This window comes from Seriola lalandi, unplaced genomic scaffold (assembly GCF_002814215.2).
Source record: "Seriola lalandi dorsalis isolate HSWRI2012SDOR001 ecotype SW California unplaced genomic scaffold, Sedor1 jcf7180002054359, whole genome shotgun sequence".
Lineage (NCBI taxonomy): Eukaryota > Metazoa > Chordata > Actinopteri > Carangiformes > Carangidae > Seriola > Seriola lalandi.
This window is the reverse complement of record NW_019524912.1, coordinates 218,622-243,939: the sequence shown is the minus strand read 5'-3', so window position 1 is coordinate 243,939 and position 25,318 is coordinate 218,622. Positions and strand designations below refer to the sequence as shown.

Sequence of the window (25,318 nt, the reverse complement as noted above, 5' to 3'; positions counted from 1 at the left end):
GAGGAGCGGGGAGAGAGGAGACTGCTGGAGGAGTTCAGAGCAAGGACCCACAGGTGTATATACTGTAGGCCGTGAGTGAGGAGTCACATTAGTTGAATGGAAGGCACGTATATAAATGAAAGAGTTGAATAGTTTTTGAAGACACTGTAAAAAAAACAATGTTCATTTTGCATCAGTAAAGCAAGAACATCCAAAGTGTAGTCTCTATATTCCCGCCTCCTGCGGTGTGTTCAGGTGCGTCTCCCCTACCTGATTTTGCGGCAGCGTACAGTGGCAGTCCGCTGACAACAGGAAACTCATCGCTGTGGATGGCACAGTCCTTGACATCCGCATCATAGCCATGGATCAGCAGCCGTACCACATCCAGGTGACCCTGCTGGCAAGATGTGGCCAGCATCCAGTTCAGTAAGTCTCTCCTCAGACATGGACCTGAGAGGGAGCCAAAGACTTCCCATAATTCAACCCTCATGATTTTTGCATTAAATCCTGTCTGTCTGGTATAAATGCCCATCCATTGAAGTTTTCGTGTTATAAATTTGCAGTAGCACTCTGCTGAGACCATCAGGGTTATTTTCTCAGACTTGACACAGCTCCTCTAGAGCCACAGGAGACATAATACAACTGATTTCACAGGCTGAGCAGCACTAACCACCAACAGTAAACTGACTTTAACATAGAAATAGCAGAGTTCCCCTTTAATTATTGTAAGCTGTAGAAACATTAACTTTTACTGCAGTAACAGTTACACCATAAATATGTAATCAAATAAACAGCATCAAATGTATCATGTCACAGCTGCAGGTGTGGCGGCCCTGAGAGCTCAACGCGCTGCAACTTCATCAAATTTGACGAAACAAGTTCCGCAAAAATCCCAACACAATGGAAGTGTTTCCAAGGGAGACTAAAAAGTGATGAACCTTGCTGGGGCTTTTGGTTCAATGCCCAGTTGTGACTTTTGAAGGTTAAAGCTCTGAATAACAAGTGTGTCCCATCAGGTTCATCACTTATTTCTTTTTAAGTTATTTTTGCCTTAATTTTGATAATGAGAGAGAGAGAGAGAGAGAGAGAGAGAGAGAGAGAGAGAGAGAGAGAGAGAGAGAGAGAGAGAGAGAGAGAGAGAGAAGCAAAGGGCCACAGGTTGGACTCAACCCAGGCCGCTGTGATTGAGCCTTCATAGTCAAGTTAAGTTGCAGTGTATTGAGCTCATAGGGCCGACTGGGCTCGGATTTAAAATTTAAAATTTAAAAACAACAACATTATTGACAAAATAAAAGCCCTGTCCCATATTTCGTGAATGTTTCTCTTCCTCCTACCTGGTATGGAATCCAGCAGTTCTTTGACCAGGCCGGCGTGGCCGTAGTACGCTGCCAGGATGGCTGGGTTGCTGTTGGATAGTTCCTGGGGCACAGTGATACGAGCTTCTTTCAGGAGGTAACACACACTCTCCAGATCGCCATGCTGCGTGGCCACACACAGGAGATGTACCTATAACAACACACACACACACACAATGACAAAATTAGTGACTAATAAGAATATGCATTATTCACTTATCAAGTGTCCAACATACTACACCTGCACAGGAAACCCTGCAAACACATTAATAGACTGTAAGGGGAAAAATGTTTTGCTTGATTTGCTCAGTAAATATGTATTTATGAGAAGTGGATGTCTGTCCATAAAAATAAAAGGTTTGAATTGTTTAAAGTAATCTAATAAAGTTAGTTAATCTTTAAAGTCACCAGAGAAATAGTGAGAAAAAAAAAATCAATGACTGTCAGCCAATCAGAGCAGTGTATGAGAGAGGCAGTGCATAATTTTTCTGACAGGTCTCATCACTCTATGCTCTCATTTAGCTTGTATGATAATTGAATACTACTGTTTCTGCCGGACAGAGTAGATAATTGTCACCATTACTTTTCCATTTGAAAACAGACTTACATCCTGAGTAGAGTTCTGTTAAATGACCTGAACTCGACGGGGTTTTGGTTGTTTTTAATTGCAATTTCTTATATGTAAAAGTAGATACACAGTGTCCAGTGGAAAGAATTAAACAGACTGTAGCCAGTGCTCTGCATTTGGCAAGCTAACAGTCAATAATGGATGAAATAACACAGAGATATACTGTAGCCTTGGCTTGGATTTGGATGTACCACTTAGGTTTAGCCGGGTGGCGTCTTAAAGGAGCTATTTTTAAGTTTTGCTTTTGCTACATAGGCAACGTTACCATTAAAAGCCAAGAGCTTCAGCCATTGTTAGGTTTACAATTAAGCGGTAATAATACATCCTCTGAGCAGCTACTTCAGAGCAAACTGGACATTACAGTGACTCAGTATCGGAAAGTGATGAGAGGGGCCAACCAGGCGCTGGCTAGCTGGTGAGCATGCTACCTTCAGAAGGACAAGTGATAGAAAGAGAAACAAAACAAGAAAGTTGCTTTCCACCTCTGGAGACAGATGTTGGTGATTATAGGAATGAAGTTCGTGCTGAACTCACAATGTTTCTTCTAGACTGGTAAACAGCTGTTAATGCTAACATTAGCTATTTAGCAATCGCAAAACTTATAAATAACTCCTTTAATGATGTGGATAAGGGACGAGTTCAGGTGTCAGTATCAGTCTGCTACAGATCTTTAATCCTGAGCATGTGCAGGATCTATTATTGTGGCTGATCACGACAAGGACGCTAATTACAATTTATTGTTGGCTAAATTCTACCTTCATAAATCCAAACATACAAGATTTCCTAAACTGCCTACTTCCAATCTCAAAACACACACATGCACCAGATGAATAGTAGAAGCAAAGTCAGTAAAATGGGAAAAATAGATGCTGTATATTGGTTCAGTGAACTGCATTTCTAACAAGTGTAAAAACTAATCTCATACTTTCTCCTCTTCTACTTTATAGAAGAAGACACAGATGTAAATTTCTCCAACATAAATGGAGACTGAAGGATTTCTAAGAGGAACTAGTTTTGTCTTGTTGACTATCTCACTGATCTCAGCAATGAGGGACTGGTTTTTCAAGTTGAATTTAGGCAAAGGTTTCACATTTCTCCTTTTCTAAACCAGCTGAGGCATTAAACAGTTCAGCCACATGGAGAATATATCAGGGGGAAGCTGAATTTTAGGTCCATGTACATTTGGATAAAAGCTCACCCGCAGCATTCAACAAACAAACTGTCCAGAACTAGTCAATTCTCACACTTAAATTATCATTATACCAATTAAAATGAAACTTAAAAATACAAAAAATAAATACATCTATGACTTTCTCCAGAAATCTTGCATGTTCTGTACAAAAGTTAGATAATGTCAATCTTTAGAAAGAATTAAATTGGAATTAGTTTTGGCAGAGAAATACCTTGGCTGGATGACAGATTATCTTTCCAGACTCACTCTGGTAACCTTGTAAAGAAACTGAAATTTAATCAGGTTTTTAATTTCATTTTCAGAAACCTTTCCTTTGCAGCAAAAGAAACAATCTTCATTCCACATTTTTAATTGTTTTACATTATAGTGATATCCTGTTTATGCAGATATCGGACTCCTTCATTTGTAGGCTTGACCCTGTACATTTTATATTGAGTGTTGGAACTCGTCATTGTAATTTATACAAGTTAACTGGATGGTAAACTTCCTGTTAGTGAGAAGCTTTCTCCTGTTTCTAACAGCTATCAGACCACAACATCTAGATGAACAATCTTCAGTTTCCCTGGAGTCTGCCAACGGCTTAAAACTGCATTTTTTTATTATGCTCCCTGGAATTGGAAGAATTTAAAAGATAAACTTTGTCTGTACACGCTGCCTTCAAATTAAACACTCAAAAATCAGATTCAAATATTGTTCCATGAAGAATCTAAGTGTTTTAAATAGTCTGGTTTTATCTCTCTCATGTCTCTTGTTTTATGGTGTTACATGTTACTGTTGTAAATTAACGATTTCTGTTCTCATGTAGCTATAATAAAGTTAATCTTAAAAGAGATAATGTATCTAAAAAGATGGTTAAATGAAAGTAAAAACAACACTTTCAAAGACAAACCCTCAGTCAAGCTCCAAAATGAATCATTGAGCTCTGTCGTTGTACAGAGGGCACAGGGCTGTAATACAGGACAACAGCATGGCAGGCTTCTACAAACTGAGGCAAATGACCGAACTACAAATCTCAGTGTAATAGAAAAAGAAAATGGAAATGGAGGGCATAGTGATGGAGAGCAGCACAACCTGTTTCTGTTCACTGCTCCATGATTTTCAGTCCCCCCGCTGAACGCTAGTATGTCAGCTAAATTACTTTTGAAGCTGACACCGGAGCAGCCTGCCGTCCTGCCGTCCAGTGTCACTGGCTGCATCTGACAGCGCTGTCAGCATCCTATCAGGTAAGACGCTTGAGGATGTGGTGTAATAGCATTTCATAACCAAACTGTGACCAGGACACACACTTTTTATTTCCTGACTGTGTGGAAATGTGAGGTTTTCACATCACAGATAAAGAACAAAGGCATTCAATTGTGAGTTTCTGCCTCAGCAGCTTCTCAACCTTGAAGACATTCAAGGCAGACGCATGGACTGACTCTGTTCGAACAACTCTGGGATGACAGTTAGGAAAAAACCAAGCACTCATCCCAATCCAATATTACTATCACAACCATTGTTTTCCTTTTAATCAAAACAACAACAAAACTCAGTTATTCACATTTCTACTCTTCACTTAAAGGTGAGTTAAACAATTCTGAAGAAAGACTTGATATTTGAACGCAATAGCAAAACAAATAAATCCATCTCTTCAGTGCTCTTTCAGAAGCCCCTCCCCCAAATCCATGGAAACTCACTGTCAAGGCAACGACACAATGGCAGAATCCAGAGCATCTTATACAGCGCGGAAGTGGAAACTATTTACCTTATAATATAAAAAGTCATCAAATAAACAACATGCACAAAAACATCCAAAACACAACGGTGTAAAAACAGTGGGTTAGTTGTTTAGATTGTTTGAACTACAGTGACAGGAGAGAGGACCATAGGTTTTAGGCTAAGCTAAGAAGGAAGGTAATGTTATCTGGCATAGCATTTCAAATCATGCCAAATAAATCCACAGTTTTTAGGTCTTTGTTTTTAGGCATTTGTAAATGTATGCAGAACCTCAGATGTCTCATTTCTGCAGGTCTTGTATTCCTGATAGGCCCGTCTTCAGATCCTGTCCTGGAGGACTGGAGCTTGTTAACAGAACCAATCTGTTACACTGGCACAGGCAGAAGTAAGCCAGGTCTCTGCTGACGCCCGGGAAGGATGGATTCTCCAATAAAAACGACAAGAGCAGCAGTCACTAACTCACTCCTCATAGCATCGCAGCAACGAGCACTGCACCACACCAGGGAACACCCTGCATCTCCGTGAGTGAATAATGCAAATATGACAAAGAATAAGTGCCCAAAAAAAAAAAGAAAAAGAAAGAAAAAGATTTAAGAAGAATCCATGGATGCATATTTTTGTTCTTCAGGCTTTGATCTTCACCGTATTCACTTTGAAATAAAATACTGAATTCAACATTAAAGTGCCAAGGATCAACTTTAACTTCTGTAAGTTTGCATCACAACTGAAGAACTGAGTGTGAGATATAGGCCTTTATCTTCATAGCAGCGCGACGAGCAGCGCAGGCAGTGCTCAGGCAGCTTGGTGATTTCTTGACCTTGAATAAAACGGTCTTAAGACACTGTGATGAGAATAGACGACTTGATACCATGTTTCTGGTGTAATGTCTAATCTGCTGCCACTTTGGTGATTTTATAAACAAAAGAAAACTAAATCCGTGGAGCGAATGCACAGCAGTGACAGAGTAATGTTTGCAATAAAAATAAATCACTTTACTTACTATAGGCTACAACCGGTTTAAAATCGGCAAAAAAAGTCAATTCTGTTTCAAGCAGAAACGTTGGCAAAGTGGTTCACTTCACTTCAAGAATTGAAAAAGAAAGAGTTGTCAACATGAGTAAAGAGGTGACCAACATAATAATGAGGCTCAAACAAAAGCAAAAACTTATCAGAGAGATACTGAAGGTTGGAGACAGTCTAAAACACAGGAGAACTACACACTGTGTATTAAAAGGCTAAGCCTGTATCTCACACACAGTTTTTTCTATGCTGATGTGAATCTACTCAAATCAAACAGACTTGGCCCAATGCAGTATTCATGACTTCATTTCAAATTGAATGTACTGAAGCACAGAACCTGAAGAACAAAAAAGTGTAATTGTCCCAATATTACCTCTGGAGTGTCGCGTGTTTCCTCAAATAAAAACCAGTAGTTAATTAAAATCTAGGTGACCGGTCCAAAAAATAAAGCCAGCTAAGCGTAATGTACATTTATACCACTTTAATAGAATTCAACAATACAATCGTGCCACTTTCAACACTTTATTGCTCTGGATTACTCATCGAAAATATTACTGTTCTGTTTCTGTCACTGTGGGTGTGTGTGTGTGTGTGTGTATGTGTGTTAATGTCTCAGCCACGCAACTGTGCATACACTTATCGAGGGAAGTTTCACTGAAAGCAATTGTGTCTTTTTCAGGAGACACAATGTTCACACTCACACAGTTCATACATTCACAAGTGGAAGCCACCCCCTTATAACCAGTCTGATGTGATAAACACTGAGCAGCTCCACTGGAGCAGTTGGGGGTTAAGAGCACCTCAGTGGGGGGGGTAATGAGGGAGGGGTGTCCATACTATCAGTTATCTTCTTTCTGGCTGGTTGGTTAGAGGGGGAAGTTTATTAAGCCAGAGCCACTGAGCAGACGGCTCATACTTTTGAGACCACTTTGCCAAGATGTTGTCAAAGCAGCCAGTTTTCTATTTCTTTCCTTTATTCATTACTATTCTCTTTGACGTATGCACACACCTTCTGTTAGAGAGCGACTGCAGCCTGGACACTAATAATGAGCAGGCTGCCCGTCTTTCTCACCCTCTCACTCTTTTTCACCCTGCTGGTCCAGGGATTGAACCATCGGGCCCAATCCTCTGACCTTTAGATCACCGCTTCCCAAACATTTTGATTGATTGGATTAAAACGAAGCAATGTGTACCTCAACACAGGTTGGGCAAGTTGTGAGCAGTTCATTCAGCCAGTGTTTTTTTTTTTAAGTTTCATGTGAATAGTTTTTAGAGGCCTGAGAAGCAAAAATTATCCAGAAATTCAGAATAAAAAACCAAAGATTAGAGAAGAGTTTTCTCATATTGATGATTATGTGGAGACTCCTTGTCTGGGTCCAGATCTCCAGTTTGGGAACTACTGCCTTTCGATCCCTCCTACCACCAAGTTCAGTGTTCTGGTTTTTTTTTTTTGGTTTCAAACAGAAGACTTTCTATACATGTATCTAACACAATCTCAGGTCACACTTGTTGTGAAAGGTCCTGTGGTTGCTGAGTGAGTGCAGCTTTGAATCTTGTGTTTTAAGTTTTGTTTTACACTTGGGTCACAGACTGTACCTTTAAATTTTCAATATTCAAGCTGACCATCATTACATTTTAATTACCAGATACACATACTGTACATACATGCAGTTCCATGAGATTCACGAGGTATTTTCTCTTTTCCAATCCAACAGACTATGTGCAGTATATAATCTAAGTATGAATTTACCAGGATATCACTGTAGCCCTGGCTTCCACCCCACAGAACACATATTGCTACAGTGATGCCCATCCAGCCCCACCAGCAGTGGAGTTGACAGTGTGACCGTCTTGTGTGTGTGTGTGTTCTGGGTGTACTCACCCCATTGATGTGGGGCGTCCCTGTGCTGCACTCCACACAGCTTGCCTGCTGGATCAGCTCCCTGGCAGCCCCCTCCTTCCCATCTTCATACGCCGCCTGGATGTTCTCCAGAGTGAGAGAAGGAACGAGGGCAGAGCCGTGCCCCATACCGTCCACCAACGACACCTTGGCTCCCATCTCCTCCCCAGGGCCTGGCAGCACAGAGGACAGACCCGGAGGGAAGACAGAGGTCACATGGCAGTTAGAAGAGGTATCTGTGAGGATCTTATGGCAGCAGACTGCAGGTTGAACACACAGTATTACCGTAGTCCTGTTAGCAGCAGACGCCCAGAACTAGGTCACCTTAATAAAGAATGCTCTTACAGCATGAGCAGCAGTACAAGTGGATTAGCACACAATGCGAAAGAGTACCAGCGTCTGGTGGCAGGTAGAACAGCACTTGACACTGAACTCACTTCACACAAAGATAACGGTATTTAGAATGGAAATGTTAATAGTAATAATATTTGACTAAAATGTCAATATTCAGTATCTAATGATGGAAAATTAGACTTTCCATCCAGATGTGTGGTGAATGTTTCCTTAGGATTCATGTTTAAAATATAATCATCACATCAGTACAGCAAACGAGTGAGACACAGTGTGCAAACAGGGTTGATAACTGAATGTGAATTAATAAAAAATAAATAAAGACATACTTTGTAAATAAAATGGAGCAAGATTTATTGTCTAGATTTTTAATAAAAACATCAGAAGTAAGATCTAGAATTGTTCCCATTCCGATACTAGTATCAGAAACACCTCCAACACTGCCTGTGAAATACGGTACACAGTAGTACGCAAGTCTATGCATTGATCTGATGCCACGTCATTTATTAATAAACTTAACACCCAGATAAAACGGCAGTTTTCCTAGCAATCAATTCTTCTTCGCTGCTTTAAACCGTAGCCTACACAGGAAGTCGCACTGTGCACTAGCCTTTGGACAACTGGTGTAGGAAGTTTTCTTTATTTCAAGATTTATTTCTTTTATGATTGACAGTGTAATTAGATAATAAAAGAGAGACTCTATGGCTTTCATGTATTCGCGGTATCGGGCGATACACAAGTTCTGGTATCCAGGTTTCCATCTGCATTATCCATCATAAAAGAAGGGCGGTGCAAAGTGGCTGATATCTTTAATCAAAGTGTAATGTGCTCATTTATCCCATTAAAATGATAGCTACATTTAAAAAAGAGCATTTGTTAAAAAGAACAACTGTGCTGTAATGAAGTGAACAATCTTTTCTGAGCTCCGTGTAGTTTTGGTTTTGTCATTGTGGGGACGAGGGAAAAAATGAATTTAAATGATTTTAGCAAGAGGCCGCTACATAACAAAATGTGAACAAAGTGAAGGGGTCTGAATACTTTCTGACTGCACTCTACAAGATGCTCCGAGATGTTCATTTCCCACACTGATATGCGTAAATCACATCAGAGGCTGATAGTGACAACCTTTCCTCTGACACCAGCAGAACTGAGCGTTCAGACCAAAAACAGCTCTGCCATGAGAAATATAAGGGGCTGTGTTGGTGGCAGCTTGACGTCTCAGGTCCTGAAGACCCGCTCGAGTGATAGATTCAGGTTTATCAGACACTAAATTACTGTCCATGTGCCGGGTTTTACAACTTTGGAAAGTTATAACAGAGACAAGTATTTCATCTCAATGATCGACAAAGATTTCCCTCAGATTTCTCAGCACTGCAGGACAGCTGGACATGTGTGGGTCTGCACAGGATGGGGGTCTTCCTCTGTCATTGTTCACTCTTTAACAACTCTGATACCTCATGCGCTATAAAAAGATCATGGCGTCAGGCATCAGTGCACTTCCTCAGGTCAAATCATCCTGTGCAAACAGGGGTCTTACCACAGTGGGTGTATCCTGGTTTTCAACTGCAAAGGTGTGAATGTTGCTGCACAGAATGAGCCAGTGGGCAGGTGAGAATCTCTGGTTGACGTGCATGGTTTCCTTTTTAATGGCTATTTTTAAATACAGTATATACTCTCCATACATGTCTTGGTACATGAAACCTCTGCTCACAACTCAAGCGTTATATTATCGTCATCTTTGTCAGAGTGGTTATTTGTTTCACCAGCAAATAGTTTTGTTTCCTCTTTCAGCTTCGTCTGAACTGCATGTGCCTGCTTCCTGCAGACCAGAGAGTTTCCTATGAATAATTAAGATACAGAGAGTCTGACCGGGCTGCTGAGGTTATATGAGAAAGGCTGAGGCAGGGAAACCATTAGACCCACATGTGCCTCCCATCCACCATCAATACTCCCCTTTCACAGCTTTTCCTGACCTGTCTGGGAAAGCTGAAAGAAGACCTGAGGAGGGATGTGGTTGCCAACATCTCCTCCATTACTGAATTTCCCCTTTCACTTGTCCCTCTGATTTAGAGATCAAATGAAACATACACTCCTGACTTCTGCTACAGGAACAAATAATAGCGGCGACTGAACATCAGTGTGATAAGCAGTGGATGTAATGAAAGAGAAGCTGAGGACAGAGAAGGAGGAGACTTGGTTGTTTTTGAGAAGATCATCTGTTCACACAGCAGAAATGAAACAAGATCATGTTACAGAAACTACACTGACATTAAAACCTCAAGTGAAGGAGCCACCAACCAAACCTTTTCTTTCCTGATATCAACTTAGAAACTTCATTCAGGATACCTGCTGATACAGAGTAAAGACGTGATTCCAGTGCTCTCCTTTTCCCAAATTAAAAATCTGTACACAACCCTGTGTGGAGCTCATCTGAATCATTTTTACATGACAGTAACATGAGGCCAGGGATTGTTGTGGCACTAACACCTGAGTGTGTGACCTGCTCTGAGTGAATGAAGTGATTGAGAAAAACATGTTTTATTTTATAATAGAATTGACTATTATTGACCCTATTGAAACTGTTGCGTTTCTTATTATTCTCCATAAAAATAACTGGCCTCTTTAAGGGCCTAAACATAACCGACAACTCACGGAACTTTGAACACACATCAGGCCTGGTGAAAACGTACATGTTTTATGGGTTTTGCACATGATTTACAGGCATTGTACTTTAACAAACTCCTCCTACAGAATTGATCGGATCAACATTTGGCCACTCTCATCTTAAAACCTTTGCGATTGCAAGCTGTCAAGTTTTCGTTGCCCGTGGTGCTGCGGAGGATTTTGATGCTTCGCCATGAAACAGGAAGTTGTTATAACTCAAACATACATTGTCCAGTCAGCTCCAAACTTCACATGTTTGATGACAGTCCCACACTGGAGACATGTGCATGCTGCTATGACATTGTCATATCGCCATCTACTGAAAACAGGAAGTAACTCTTGAGTGACAATTATCATTTGATTTACATGAAATAATAGACTCCCATGTTAAAATGTCCAACAGAAAAAAACCTGTTTACAGCCTGGTCTTTATAGCTCATTTCCTCCTTCATGACAACTGTTTATATAACTCACCACATTTCATTAAGGTTTGAAGTTCTGTATAATTGATGAACTGCCACAAACTGGCAAACACTGAAGAGTCAGCTCCACACATGCCCCTCCTCTTTGCCCATTTTTGGATTAGCTGTGAGTCAGGAGGCGGAGTCAGGCACTGCCAAGATGGCGACAGTGGAGCAGCCATGGAGGCTTCATCCATCCTTATTTATAGGTTACGGTGTCAATACAGATTCAGCAGATCATATCAATGTGTCCCTAATACCAGCTCAACTTTCAGACCACATTATTTATATCAGAAAAAAACATGTAAATACAGGTGAAAATTAGGGCTCACCATCAATTACTCAAATTATTTTCTCAACTGATTCACTGACTGCTTAATCATTTAGTGTATAAATAATGTAAAATGCCTCAAAATTTTCCAGAGCCTACAGTGACGTCTTCAGACAGTCCGACAACAAAAGATATTCAGTCAAATGTTGTGTATCAAATTAGTTCAACAATAAATTTATTTACAAAAAGTAGTTGTCAATACATTTTCTGTCAACAGATGGATTAAGTTACTATCATTTCAGCTTTAATGTAAATTCAGCAGAACAAACACATTGCTGCTGAATGCGTTCAGACCACATCTGGATGTGTGGATCTGGCTCACACTGTGATCAGATCTCAGCCAAGTGCAAATGACATCTGAGCTGTTTCTCAACATTCTTAAGAAAAAAAAAAAAGAGTTGAATGGTCCCCCAACTGAAAAAATAGACCACTGATTCGTCAGCTGCCTCCATCTGTCACATGGCCCTCACACCCTGCACATTGTAGCGGCCCTTCAAGAGAATCCCACCTACAGTCCCGTTACTTGAGACACATCATTTGTTGACAAGTCCACTCTCTGCATTTGGGAGATTTGCATTTTGACGTCTGATCATAGTATAGACAGAATCGAGATCACAAGAACACTTGTGAAAATGCAAATTATATGTGATTAGATGACATTATCATAACACACTATCATAACACAACATATACAGATATAGATACAGGTCAATTCCAAGTGGAGGTCTCAGTTGATGACGGGTCCTCCCTGACCATCACTGGTGTCCTGAATGCATCTTAATGTTAATGTTTTCAAAGGTCTACCTAGAAAACCCCTGCAGGTAATAGACATTAAAAATTAGCCTTACTTAAAAGTTATTGCACTGTTACTTTTTATTTAATGAATTTTCTTTAAAAACTGAAAAGAAAAGTAAAACATTTTGGCACTCTTCTGTTAAGTCTCAGAAGTTTGTTCACTCATTAGTCCTTATCTGACTCAATAGGACTCGTGAGGCAGGTCGAAGAGGCTAAGACTCTTCAGACCATGGGCTCCTCAGAGCGAGCGACTGAGGATCTGATATGAAGGTAACTGAGGCTTACAAAGTACAAGAAGGCTGTACAAAGAAATATCAACGCTCATCCAGCTTGAAATCTCCACTTAATGTCATTAAGAAATGCCAGTTATGGGAACAGCGGAAGTCAAGACAAGATCTAAAAGATGGAGAAAACTTTCAGATGAAACTGCAAATCTGCTCGACAGAGAGGCAAAGCAAAGCAATATACTAACCTAGTGTAATGCCCAAACTGTTTGGGTTTTCTTCAGTTGATTAACATTTGAAGAAAGGCTCATTTGTTATGTCTGCTTTCTGCTGCTTTTACTTCTTTTCACTTTCACTTTCAAAAATCTACAAAATATGCAATTTCCCCAGGAGTAGCTTCTGCTTTCAACATTACAGTGCCTGCAGGGTTCTGTTTAGAAAAACAGCACTACCCATTGACTACCCACTACCCATCTACTTGAGCTCAATCATACAGACTGATGCTCCTTCACAGCCACTGTGATCCTCCAAGGAACATTGTCTGACATTACCACACAAGACAGTCTCAGTCCAGACTGTTCTGGTCTGTGGTTCTCTGATGGTGGAACAAGATACTGAATGTTATCAGAGCAGGAGCGTCCCTCTCTATCTAAGAATCTCTTGAAGAGCACCGCCTTTCTTAACACATCTAACATCCTGACATGCCTAACCCGCACTTATTGAGTAGATGTGGTACTTAGTTCTTACACCTACTGCACTGAAGCTTTAGTGATGTCCTTCACTTGTAAGTAGCTTTAGATAAAAGCGTCTGCCAGATGAGTAAATGTAGCAATGCAAAGCAAAGCAAAAATGCCACAAAGAAAACATATTTCTAAGAAAGACAACAGAGTCCTGCCTCAATGATTGTGGAGCTCTAAGCAGCTTAAGCAGCTGCTAAACCGCCTAACAGAATTTCATTCAGTTATTTCAAAGGACACTTTTAGCTCCACACAATTCTCTACATGCTGATCCAGAAGCTTTTCAATTTAGAAAAAAAATGGTTGTGAGACTTCAGAGGCATGGTTAAATAACCTTTATATTTCAGCAGTGGTTCATGAGTGATGTCCGTGTCAGTCTGAGGCTTTCAGTGGAATTTCCACCTCGACCTTCTCGACAGCAAACATTTATTAACTTTCACTTTCCCCCGTGTCAGTGGTAGACCACAAGAAGGAACCAGTTTCACATCCACTGTGGACAGTACTCAGTCCTATTGGGCAAACACACACTGGTGGCTACACCATTTACACCAAGCCAACTCAATCAGCTGTCACACTACACTTCTGACATCTGATGAACTGAAAACAATCATGTTTTTCCCATCAGTCTGCTGGACAGGAGACTGGGCTGCAGGTGAATTAGCGTTAGCGCTAAATGGAATACACCTGTAATATAATAGGATCAAATCAGTGGTGCCATTCCACTGATGAGGAGACTTATACCAATACTATATATCAAATAATATCAAAACACCAGTCATCGATATCTGTAAGGTATGACTTGATTAGTAAAGTCAGAAGGTTCTAACAGACACCAAATGCTCCGTCTCCTTGTCTGTTCCTGGTGACCCAGTGATCCTAAAAGCCCACAGACAACCACACCACAGGCTTCCTCTTTTTATGAAACACCATCCTCTTACAGATCTACAGTGTACGTGATCCCGTCTTAAGATCACTTACACTGTGTAGTTCTGTAAAAGGGTGGTGTTTATTTTTTTTTAGAAATTACATCATTTTTTTTGCATAAATAATGTGTGTAAAAACGTTCATCATCAATAGCCATTCATTGTATTTACACTGTGTAATTAGCTCTCAATATGATAGTTCTCATTATTAATGTCACAGTCACCAATTTCCAAGCCGGATTTTAACTACCCACCTTGAATAATGGGATTCACAGGACGCGATGCCTGTTTAACTCTTCAACAACAGCCTCGCTGCTTAGTTTTCATTCTCCTCATGCTGAATCACAGAAGTATTAAGTTACTGCTAATGCTAACCCAACAATGCTAGAAAGGTATTCCGACATCCTGCTGTTAGAAACTGTACAATACGCCATTTTATTGGTAGAGATACTTCACAAATTGTTTCAATTACTCCTGTATTTCAGTCGATTTGGGACAGCGGGACAGTGTGTGTGACCTGCGGCGCTCTGCTTCCACTGGCCAACTCTTTTTAGCTTGCATGGTTCAGCATCCTCTGCATACAACCGATGCGTGCAAGACCGCCGAACACGCAGACACACACTGACTGACCCGCTGGCTGTCAATCAAGCAGCGTTTGTTGTGTGTAGGTGCTGCGCTGTGATTCAGGAGAGCAGAGGAGACTGATAGACAGGATGTGTAACTTCCATCAGTTTTCTTAGCCTGCTGCTTTTCGTGAATTGTAAATGGAACTCACAGGGAAGTGAAGGGACAGTCAACATATGAGAGAGAGAGAGAGAGAGAGAGAGCTGCAAACCATAAAAAGCTGTTTCTAAGCGCCAGCCCGTGCTGATTGAAGTGAATATTGTGAAGGCTCTGATCATTAAATGTAAATAATTAATGTTTTAATGTTTTGTTTGTGATGATTATTTTGGTCAGTTTTAACAAAGCCATAATCATCCATCTGTCATCACGCAGGGTTCTTCGGTCGCGCTCTCTCTCGCTCAAAGTGTAACGTGGTAACGTAACCCAACATTAATAAATAATACATTCATAATTTAATAAATATCAACATACTAGCAAGTCACTGCCTTTGCTACCTTCATTTTTTTTTTTTAAATGTAGACAAGAGGCAGGTAGCAGCAGTAGAAAGACAGAAAGTGAGCTGCTGTCATGGGTAATGGCAGCTCACACAACTCCCAAACCTCCACACAGCATTGTGGAGTAGTTGTTCCAGCGCCTGTCAGGAGGTGGGTTTAAAATGGATAAGACCTACAAGTTTTTCAACATGCATGTGGCATGAAAGTATTGTTTGAAAATGTAAAGCGTCGTGTGGCGTAGTGGTCTAAGCAGGCGCCCCATGTGTAGAGGCTACAGCCCTCGCTGCAGTCGGCCCCGGTTCAAGTCCTGCATCAGACGGCCCTCGCTGCATGTCATTCCCCCTCTCTGCCTCCCCATTTCCTGTCTCTCTCTACTATCCTGTCTGATAAAGGCACAAAAGCCCCAAAAAATATACTTTAAAGAAAGAAAATGTAAAGCTACTGTGTCCTTTAGGCTACAGCCCGCTCTGTTAAGATGCATGACGAGATTTCAGTAGCTGCTGAAACCTGATACAGGTCATTAGTGGGATGAAATATCGCCTGCGGCCCCAGGAACAAAGTTGTGCAGATGCAGCCATAAGTGCTCACTAGTATTTTGTACCTTTATGGTGGTGATTTAATTTATGTTGGGGAAAAAAAATTCACAGGTGGAGCAGCAGCAAAATTCTTGCCCACCGCCTGGTGTCTGATACCAGGCAGTGGTGTCCCTGGAGTCTGACCGTGGACAAATTCCAACATCTGTCATTTCTCTTTCCTCAAATATGAAATTTCTTCTTGAATGTGCTGAAAAAGCATCTGATGCAACATTTAGAACATATCCCACTAAAATCCTCCATTATAAGCCAGTGCAATACATCCACATGAGCATGAGTGAAATGTATTCAGAGTATGGCATCAAAACCAGGTTAACGTATTCTCATAAAGAACCAGAGCTGCATTAATGAGCTCTACAGTAGAGAAGTCATCACATCCAGCCACATCTTCAGACCGCACTGACTGATCCAGATATGATATCAGTGAGCCGCTCCTGTAGCCAGATCTCAGTGCATTTAAGGCTCAGTCAGTCCTACATGTGCAGCATATAAACAAGGCTCCAGTCGGCGTTTAGCTCAGCCCCTCCGCTCCTCTCTCTCTACTAACCTGCTTACAGCGAATAAGCGAATCCCCCTCTTCCTTTTGCCACCATCACATATAAAGCTGATTGTTCTCTTTTCATGGTTTCCCTTCAGCTGCTGTGCGGCTTCTACCCAGCATCCTCACGCATCCCTGGATGTTCTCCCTCCTCTCTAACCCTCTGATTATTGGAGGAGAGAGGGAGGACGGGGGAGGCAGGGAGAGGGAGGTAGGGTAACAGGAGGAGGGGGGGTAGCAGGGAGAGGGAGCGGGGAATGATGCTCCTTTGTTTAAGAGCCACACCAGAGCTTCCTGTCTCTCTCTCTCTCGCTCTCTCTGTCTCTGTTTAGTCTATCACACTGTCCTGTGGATCCATTATTAGACTGATCAGTTCCATCACAGCTGTCACGTCCAAGGTGATGTCAACAAACCTCTTGTTTTGTCCGACCAAAAGGAAAACCCAAAGATAATTAGTTTGCTATGATTCAAAACACATGAGAGAAATGGTTCTAAGATTTTAAAGAAACAAACGACCAAGCTGCAAGACAATGATTAGAATTTTTGTTTGATAAATTACTCAATTAATAAAATATGGTAATACATTTTTTTTTATTCAAGTTCTCTCTCTCTCTCTCTCTCCCCCTCTCCCAAAAGTCCAAAGACCAAGGTTTTCATTTTATTATTATATGTGATAAAGAGAAGCATGTGGCGTTTTTCACGTTTGAAAAATGACTGCGTCGTGCGAAGCCCTCTAAGAGGCTTTGTGATTGGTTACCCTCTTTGAGCAGGTGCTCGGGCGTCGTCTGAGGGAGACGGACACAGCACAGGTGGTGTCGCTGTCTAGTGTGGTAGGTATGTGTCCTCGGGACACATGTTTTTTGGTTTTTCTCTCGCACCGTCACTTGCTAGCGTTTAGAGGTTAACCAATGATTAACCAACAGTGAAGCGCATTAGAGGGCGGAGCCCACACGAAACAGACACAGTAGCTAGTGGAGGTAACTCCAGCTCTATGAGTCCGTGCTTAAAACTCTGATCTATTGGCAAAGTGGGCAACTGGGGGAAAAATGTTATGTTGGAAACTGTACATTATTTCCTTTTTGCTTAAATCACTCCACATTTGTTGCCTTACTGAATAGGCAGGGACATATGAGGGCTCCCTAATGTCACTGTTCAATTGGAGCCATTACTTCATCAACAACAGTACAAGTACTCTGGCCTTTTCTCCACTCATCTCCAGATTGTTCAGCGACCACAGTGGTAGCAAGCTTTCAGCCAGCTTGTTGTTTTCTGAACAGAGTGTTTTTTTGTGTTTATGAACTTTTTGCTTACATCTATTTTTCCTCTGTGTCCCAGGACTCCAGAGCCAGATCCCACATCCCCTCCTCCACCTCCTCCACACAGTAAGACCTCCATCCTCCAGTCCCTCCCAGTGTTCTCCATCACCTGGCCTCTGTTGTCGTTGCTTTTTTTTCCCCAGTTAAAATGAAATTCAAAAATTCCCACAAAAATTGTAACTCATCTTAAATCGGTCAAAATAATCACAATATGATTTTTTTTTTTTTTTTGCTTATCGTTCGGTCCCGATGGTCACAGGCAGAAAAAGTGAACCAACACAACAAGATGTGTTCCCGCTTCTGACGTACACAGGAAGTTAAAAGACAAAATAAAACAGCAGATCAAGACAGCTTCCCTTTTACGGGGGGGGGGGGGGGGGGGGAGTCAAAAGAGTCAACCTACTATAATCTAATCTACTCCACTCCATCTCCTGCTGTAATCCATCATCGTCCATTATTGACTCTGTTATCATTTACTACAACTAACTGTATTAAAATGAACCAGCACTTGTAGTTTTAGGAGACTAAAAATAAAACGCTGCCTGTGTGTTCACTGAGAACAACCTAGTTCATACATTCAGTCCGATAAGGCCCGTCACTCTCAACAATCACAGTTTCAGTTCTGTTTTTGCTAAATTTAAGCAGAGCAGCAGTAGCTACACTCATTAATACATTTCAGTTTGAAGCCATGTCCTTCCTGAACCTGCCTGATACTCCTAACAGCAACAAAGCAACGGCCGTGTGCTGTGATAGGATTTATAGAGGGATGGATGAGATGCAGGCGAATTACTCACCACTTTCTTTCTCCATGTTGCTGTGAGTGTCTCCAGAGTCCTGGGGAAGGCCCACAGACCAGTAGGACATTCCTACTGGTCACCGATTAACCACTGTCAGAGCCCAGTTCCTTCACAGACAGGAGGCATGTATCCGGTGGTCACCCTGCACAAAGACAAAGCAGCAGGGATGAAGAACTAGAAAATAGAAACAAATTAGCGCTACAGCTCAAATGGTACAATACTGATTTTAAAAAAAGTGTTGAGAGATTAAGAAGCTGCACTGGTGTTCCATCGGATAACCACACGCAGGTACACAAACTGGACTAAAATAACAACCCCTGGAAACACTGAAGATGTCACGTTTCATACAGGAAGGATTTACTGCTCGTGATGAGGTTCATTCGATTGTTCCTTTTTCTGATCACTCAGTTTGTCTTACAGTAGTACTGTACTATGTTACATGTACTAATCCATCCATCCATCCATCCATCCATCCATCCATCCATCCATCCATCCACAGTGAACAGGGGAGGAGATTAAAACTTAGTGATGTATTCATTGGAGGAAAACTACCTGTAGGCAAAAGCCATGCAACATCAGTGGTGCTGCATCTCCAGCCCCAGATACGTATATTGCTTGAATCTTGTTTTAGAGTAAAGTGCAAAGTCAAGTTTGCACTTTTTCTTTTTTTTTTTTTTTTAACTGTAGCTGAAAACAAAACACCTTCATCACCAGATCTCCAAAAAACACCGTGCGTTATTGCTAGGGGTTCTGCTGATGGTTTCCACATGTGAAGATGATATTTGGCTTATTTTCCCATTAATGTATTAACTTAACTAAGCGCTGCTTGTTGTGTGTAGGCGAGGTGTCCCTCCCTGCTGTTATTCATTTCCTGGCTGCAGAAGAGGTAAAGATTCACAGCGTCTCAACTTTGAATTCATCCTATGCTTGGAAATCACATCACCTATGCTCATAGAAGCCTCGCCTCAAGCGGCCTCCAGCAGCAACATCTGGGCTGTAGAAGCCGCCTACAGTGTTGGTGATGGTGTCCTGAGCACAGTTAAGTGACTAAGAACTGAAGAGGAACTCAAAAAGATATTGCCACTCAGAAACCAAGGCTCCTGATGTGATCCCTAGACAGCAAAGAAGCAGAAAAATGCCAGCCAAGATGAAATACTGCTCAACATCCGCATCAGACGACCGAGGGAAGGCTAGAGAGGAAGGCTGTACTTCACATTTCTAGATAGTAATTTAGGAACTCCACAGACGTTGAGGGAAAGGGAACACAGAGACGTCCTGTTGTCACTGCACTGCTGGACAGCTCGCATGTCTACCAACAAAATGCTGCTCATACTCTCTGTGAGTTTTATGGACAGACTAAACTCAGCATCTCCCACTCTGTATATTCTGCACAGTCCAGAGCATTAGTATTTAACAGTTAAAGACAGTTCTGTGTCCTAGCTTTAATTTGAGTGGGTCTGTGAAAGAACGATAGATATAACCCTGTTAATACACAGTGCAGGTAACACATAGTTTAATGGTTACAAGCTAATTGGAAAGATATGAAATATCTTTTTTTGTGGTAAATCCTTTGCAATCAGTGACTACCTGAAGTTTTCAACCCACAGACATCAGCGCACTCTGTATCTTCTCTGATGCTCTGCCAGGACTTCACGGCAGCCTCAGAAAGCATCTCAGACTGAGATCAGGCGAGTGACTCAAGGATCCACCTCTCCACTCTTTGAAGCTCTCTGGCTGCGTTGGCCGTATGTTTTAGAATGGTTGTCCCGCTGAATGGTGAAATGTCGTTCAATGAGTTTTCGATGCATTTGGTTGAATCTGAGCACAGAACGCTCCTGTAAACCTCTGCATCCATCCTGTTGCTATGATCAACGAGGACTGTAGCCTCTATATATGGGGCGCCTGCGTAACCCGCTGCTACGCGACGCCCCCTCTTCTCATCATTTGATAGGGGTTCGTTTGTTTGTTTCGAGCAACACATCAACGTAATCAACGATGCAATGTGTCACACTGCTTACCTTCATCCCATCATGGTGTCTCACACTCCTGGACACAACTATGACTTCATGCCAAAGTCCTAATAAAATGGTGCTCTGCACTTACAGATGACGCACCACAGCAGACAACTGCCATGAACGAGCATCTCAAAAGAAAACCTCCTGGTGCTGTCCGATCTCAACACCATGAGCCAGCAGGGTAAGTGTTTATGCATCTGAGTTTTGTTTGAAAAAGCGGTTGGTCAGCCTGGCAGTTGTTCTTGTGTCCTTATCATGTGGTGACAGAACACTACCGATTCCTGCTTTCTGCAAACCGCAGCCTGGCCTTCCTGTTTTACAGTTTTACCAGGGGTTTGCATGTTGTGCTGAATCCTCTGAAGTCATGGTCATCAAGTCTCGTTGACAGGGAAACATGTCCGCTTACATCCTGGTGAGCATTATGGACTTGCTGTGCTGTCATGAATGGAGTCTTTCTTCACCATCCAAATGGTTTTTGGGTCATCTACAAGACTTGTGCTCTCCAGTCTACCTGCTCATTTGCTATTTTCTACTTTTCCTATTCACATCTCCATTTTCAGAATGTACTCAATTATTGATTTTGGCAAATCAACCTTTGATATCTCTAATTTTTTGGAGCCTCGTTATTGTCTCCCTCACTTGCGTGGTCACCTCTTTATTACTTTACTAATGACAGACAAATCCACATCAATCTAAATGGCAACTCTCTATCAACTCTGGACTACACGTCTCCTCTTTTGTGCATAAGCTAACATAAAAATGGCACACAGCTGCCTACGAAATATTGAGTAGCCATCAGCTGTGTCCACAGCCTCTGTTGTGGTCATTCAAAGAACTGGTTTGGACAAGAAAGTTAAATGCACCAACAAAAGCAGGTCAGCAAGACACAAGTATGAGACCTAAATGTTCAAGTTCATGATCAGATAATTAGAATGTGTTAAGTGAATGGTTTATTCAGTTTTCTGTTTTAAACAACATCTTCATCTTTCTGCACATAAGCGCATGTGTGCGTGTTTGGAGATACAAATGTCATACAGCCTAGTTTGCCAACATCAGGAGGAGGCATGGCAGTATAGTGGGTGTGGAGGTGGTGACCTTTTTCAACACTGACCCACTGGGACCCTAAATGTCTTTGCACAGCCCCTGCCTGTCCCCTGTGTCAGCTGAAATCAGTTGAAAACACTAGTTTTCACGTTCACTGGTATTAGCTAATGCAACAATCCCTTAATTTACCAGGTTCAGTTTTAATATTTCATGTGGATTTTATTCCCGTGTAGCTTCATCTCACTCTACCAGACAGCATGACGGTGAGTGGGCTGCTGCGCCATGCAGTAGTTTGGAACTTATTCTAAAACTTAAGATGTTTTTGTGATTCTTTCTGGATTTTAATGATGCTGGAATAACACCATCAAAACAACAAAAACACTGAATTATTTTTCACAGAGTATATACTTATGCACTAATAGGGAAAAAATGTCACGGTTTGATGATTGGTTTGTTTTTCCTTTACTGTCAACGTCACATACTAAATCTCATAAAGTAAAACGTGAGCACTAGTTGCGCTCATAGCTGCAGCAAAAGTACCAGACCAAATATTATGACACAACACTTATTATTAGCCGACTCACCGCGTGTTTGAAATGTCCAGCGAGCATCACGAGACAGTTTTCAAAGCTGTGAATCCTTAGTAGCAGACACAGATTACTGTGTTGCTGTGTGAGACTAACATTTTACTGGACTTCCTGATTCCACGATGCAAACTTTCCAATCCATGCTCACGCTGTGTCAAGTCAGTGCGGACCCAAGTCAAACGAACTACTCTTTTTTACTGTTAGGTTGAGCAGCTCGCTATGAATCGAGTTTCCTCCAGGAAATAGCGTTATACGTCCATTCTAATCCAACACTGACAAAAACTTTTGTCTTCTCCCGCTTACTCGCCTTTTTATGTCACCAAACTGAACGCTTCCCGTATAAATTAAAGCATTGCAATCCTAAACAGTGATACAAACTTACTTGAGTACTCTGTGACAGAGTTTAGTGCGCTTTTAATAGTGCAGGTAGTGACTCTTCGTGCTGGCTCGGCTCGACTCGACTCGACTCGACTCGACTCCACCGGTGTCGTCCATGGCTGTTCATACGGTCCGTACCCGCTTCCCTTTCCCACACTTCCCGTTCATGCCGAAGAATGCCGAAGATACTGTTTACACTTCGGGGCTCGCAGGATTCGTTCACGTACCAGAGTCAGTACACAGTGAACTCAGCGTTTTAACTCAGGGTTTTATCTCAGGGTTTTAGCCTGATTCCTGCTGCCTGCCCCATGTGCAAATGTAATACAACCTAAGTACATATAATGAATTTCCATATGAAATGTATATACATACAAAATAAAAAACATATATGTAAAAAATTATAAAACCCATTAGAAATGGGAAATATTTCATATATTGACATATATGTCTAGCCCATTCAAATATGAATGTTTATGTATGTATGCTTATATTTTAGACATATGATATGTAGATATATATCCATCCCATAGCCTGTGCCAATATATGTTGATATTATATACAGAAGGTCCAAAAATCTTAAACTACCAGAATGGGAAGATAGACATGTTTAACATTAATGATAAATTAACAAGAAAAACATAATATAAGCCTAAAGATTTTATGTTGTTTTTAATAAACTTATATATATATATATAAATAGTAATATAATAGTATGTTTGCAACATGTTGTACCATATAAAATTAATTATATATATTGTGTACATATACAATTTTACTATGGGTATTTCATATATATCTTCATGTATCCAGATGATGTATATATGCGATAACAATATATCCTCTTCTAGGTGACATATACCTGTATGTCATCGTCACTCTTGATATAGGGACATACATTTCTGCATGGGTGTGGACTCCTCCTATGGTCTGCATGTTGACATGAGGTTAGAAGATGATTATTTTCCATGTATTTCCCAATATGATCACTCATCATTCCTTCCAGAATATTACTCAGCGATGAGAGCAGCCTGGTTGAATGGCTATTACATGCAGTAAAATGAATTGTTGTACCTTTTGGAACAGAATATGTTTTTGCATGTTTCCATTCTGAAGCAAACTTCCCTTGCTGCAGAGACAGGTTGAATAAGTGCACAACAGGTCTTGCAGAGAATGGGGCAGCAACTTTTAATGGTTTGTTATCAACTAGATCTTGTCCTGGAGATTTGTCTTAGGGAAGTGAGGTCAGAGTTTTCTCCACGTCATCCAAAAAAGAAGGCAGTGCTCATATTAGACCTCAAATCTTGGTTTCTTTGTTCCAAAATGGCCAGTGATTAATGATATCATCTGGTTTAGTTTTGATTTTCCCATCAATCTTAGCATTGGCATGACTTAGCCTTTTGACTCACCCATACAGTATTCCAGATTTCTTTTTTATTATTTACACACCTCAAATTCTTTTTTATTATATGGTATCTTTCTCTGGTGATTTAACTTTACCACAAGATGTCTGCATTTTCTATAAAGCATAATAACAGAATCCAGTTTGGACCTGGCTGCTACAGCTTTAGTCCCGCCCCTTCCAGCTATTAATTTCTTGTTCAATCCAATGAGACAGTCTAACTTTAATTGTACTTTTCCTATATTGGAGCATGACGATCTCATAGCATAATCAATATCATTCTCAAGATACACGGTCCCATGAAGTAGCAGCCAAAGCTCTCCGAGGCTTCTCCACAGAGTCATTCCAGGACTCTTTTGCACTTTGGTATATTTTGTCATGCACATAATATTATGATCTGGCATTTGTGCATTTACTTGTTTGTTGTGTACCCCTCATTTTTGTTATGTATATATTTATCTATCTTTGACTAATTTAATAAATTTGCTGTGACTCTTCTTGGCTGGACCAACCACAGGCCAGTGCTACATCCGCAACTAAGGGACTAAGTGATGAAGTTACATTTGCAGACTACTGTCACATGACATGGTCCAGCCATACCGGGTTAGCTAGTTTTAATTGAAACAACTGAAATGACCTTGTCAGTCCTAATCACACTGATGCATCTGGCTGCATCTCTGCTGTGAACTGGGATCAGAATAACTTCCAGACTCCTGTCTCTGAGCATCTTATCACTTATTGTCACACACTGAGTTGTGTTGATATAAAACCCCTGTGACTGATAGCATCTAAAGCCTTTCATTATCCTCAGGACTCAAAGTCCCTATGGTCTTTTACTTCCTTTTGACACATCTTAATCAAACTTTGATAAGACATTTGTTATTAAATTGCTGCCATAACTGATCAATACAGATTCTACAATGATTTACTATTAAATTTTTAATAACAACTTGAAGTGTAAAGTCCCTTCATCACCATTTGCACTCATAGGTAAACCATGTTTCTCTGTGGAAGCCAGATTCAGTCAGGTATAGTCAGGGACTCAGGTAGCAGCCATGTGTTGAAACCCCAACACAGGTATCCGAGGTCATCTCAAAGCAGCTTCTCAACATCTCTGATCTGGTCCGTTGTAGTGAAAGAAAATGTTTGTAAGGTTTAAAACAAATGTCTAGATAAGATGATAACTTCAGTGTGAATCCATTCAACCAAACTTTTAGTACACATACCTCTATGGCAGATAAGGCGTGAGTGCTGGTA

General features: G+C 41.1%; 1 protein-coding gene across 4 annotated transcripts in view; it reads right to left on the bottom strand.

Annotated features, from left to right (window-relative positions):
• Positions 1 to 22,439, bottom strand: part of lrrk1 (leucine-rich repeat kinase 1) — a 74,228-nt gene extending 51,789 nt beyond the window's left edge. For all 4 annotated transcript variants that reach the window (XM_087174512.1, XM_087174513.1, XM_023408296.2 and 1 more), the window contains exons 1-5: positions 22,282 to 22,439; positions 18,636 to 18,780; positions 7,773 to 7,963; positions 1,314 to 1,485; positions 250 to 429 (exon numbers count right to left, since the gene is read on the bottom strand). In XM_087174512.1, the coding sequence (XP_087030638.1) occupies positions 250 to 429; positions 1,314 to 1,485; positions 7,773 to 7,963; positions 18,636 to 18,705 (613 nt within the window). In that variant the 5' untranslated portion in view covers positions 18,706 to 18,780; positions 22,282 to 22,439. The remainder of the gene's footprint in view (positions 1 to 249; positions 430 to 1,313; positions 1,486 to 7,772; positions 7,964 to 18,635; positions 18,781 to 22,281) is intronic.
• Between the last annotated feature and the right edge of the window lie 2,879 nt (positions 22,440 to 25,318).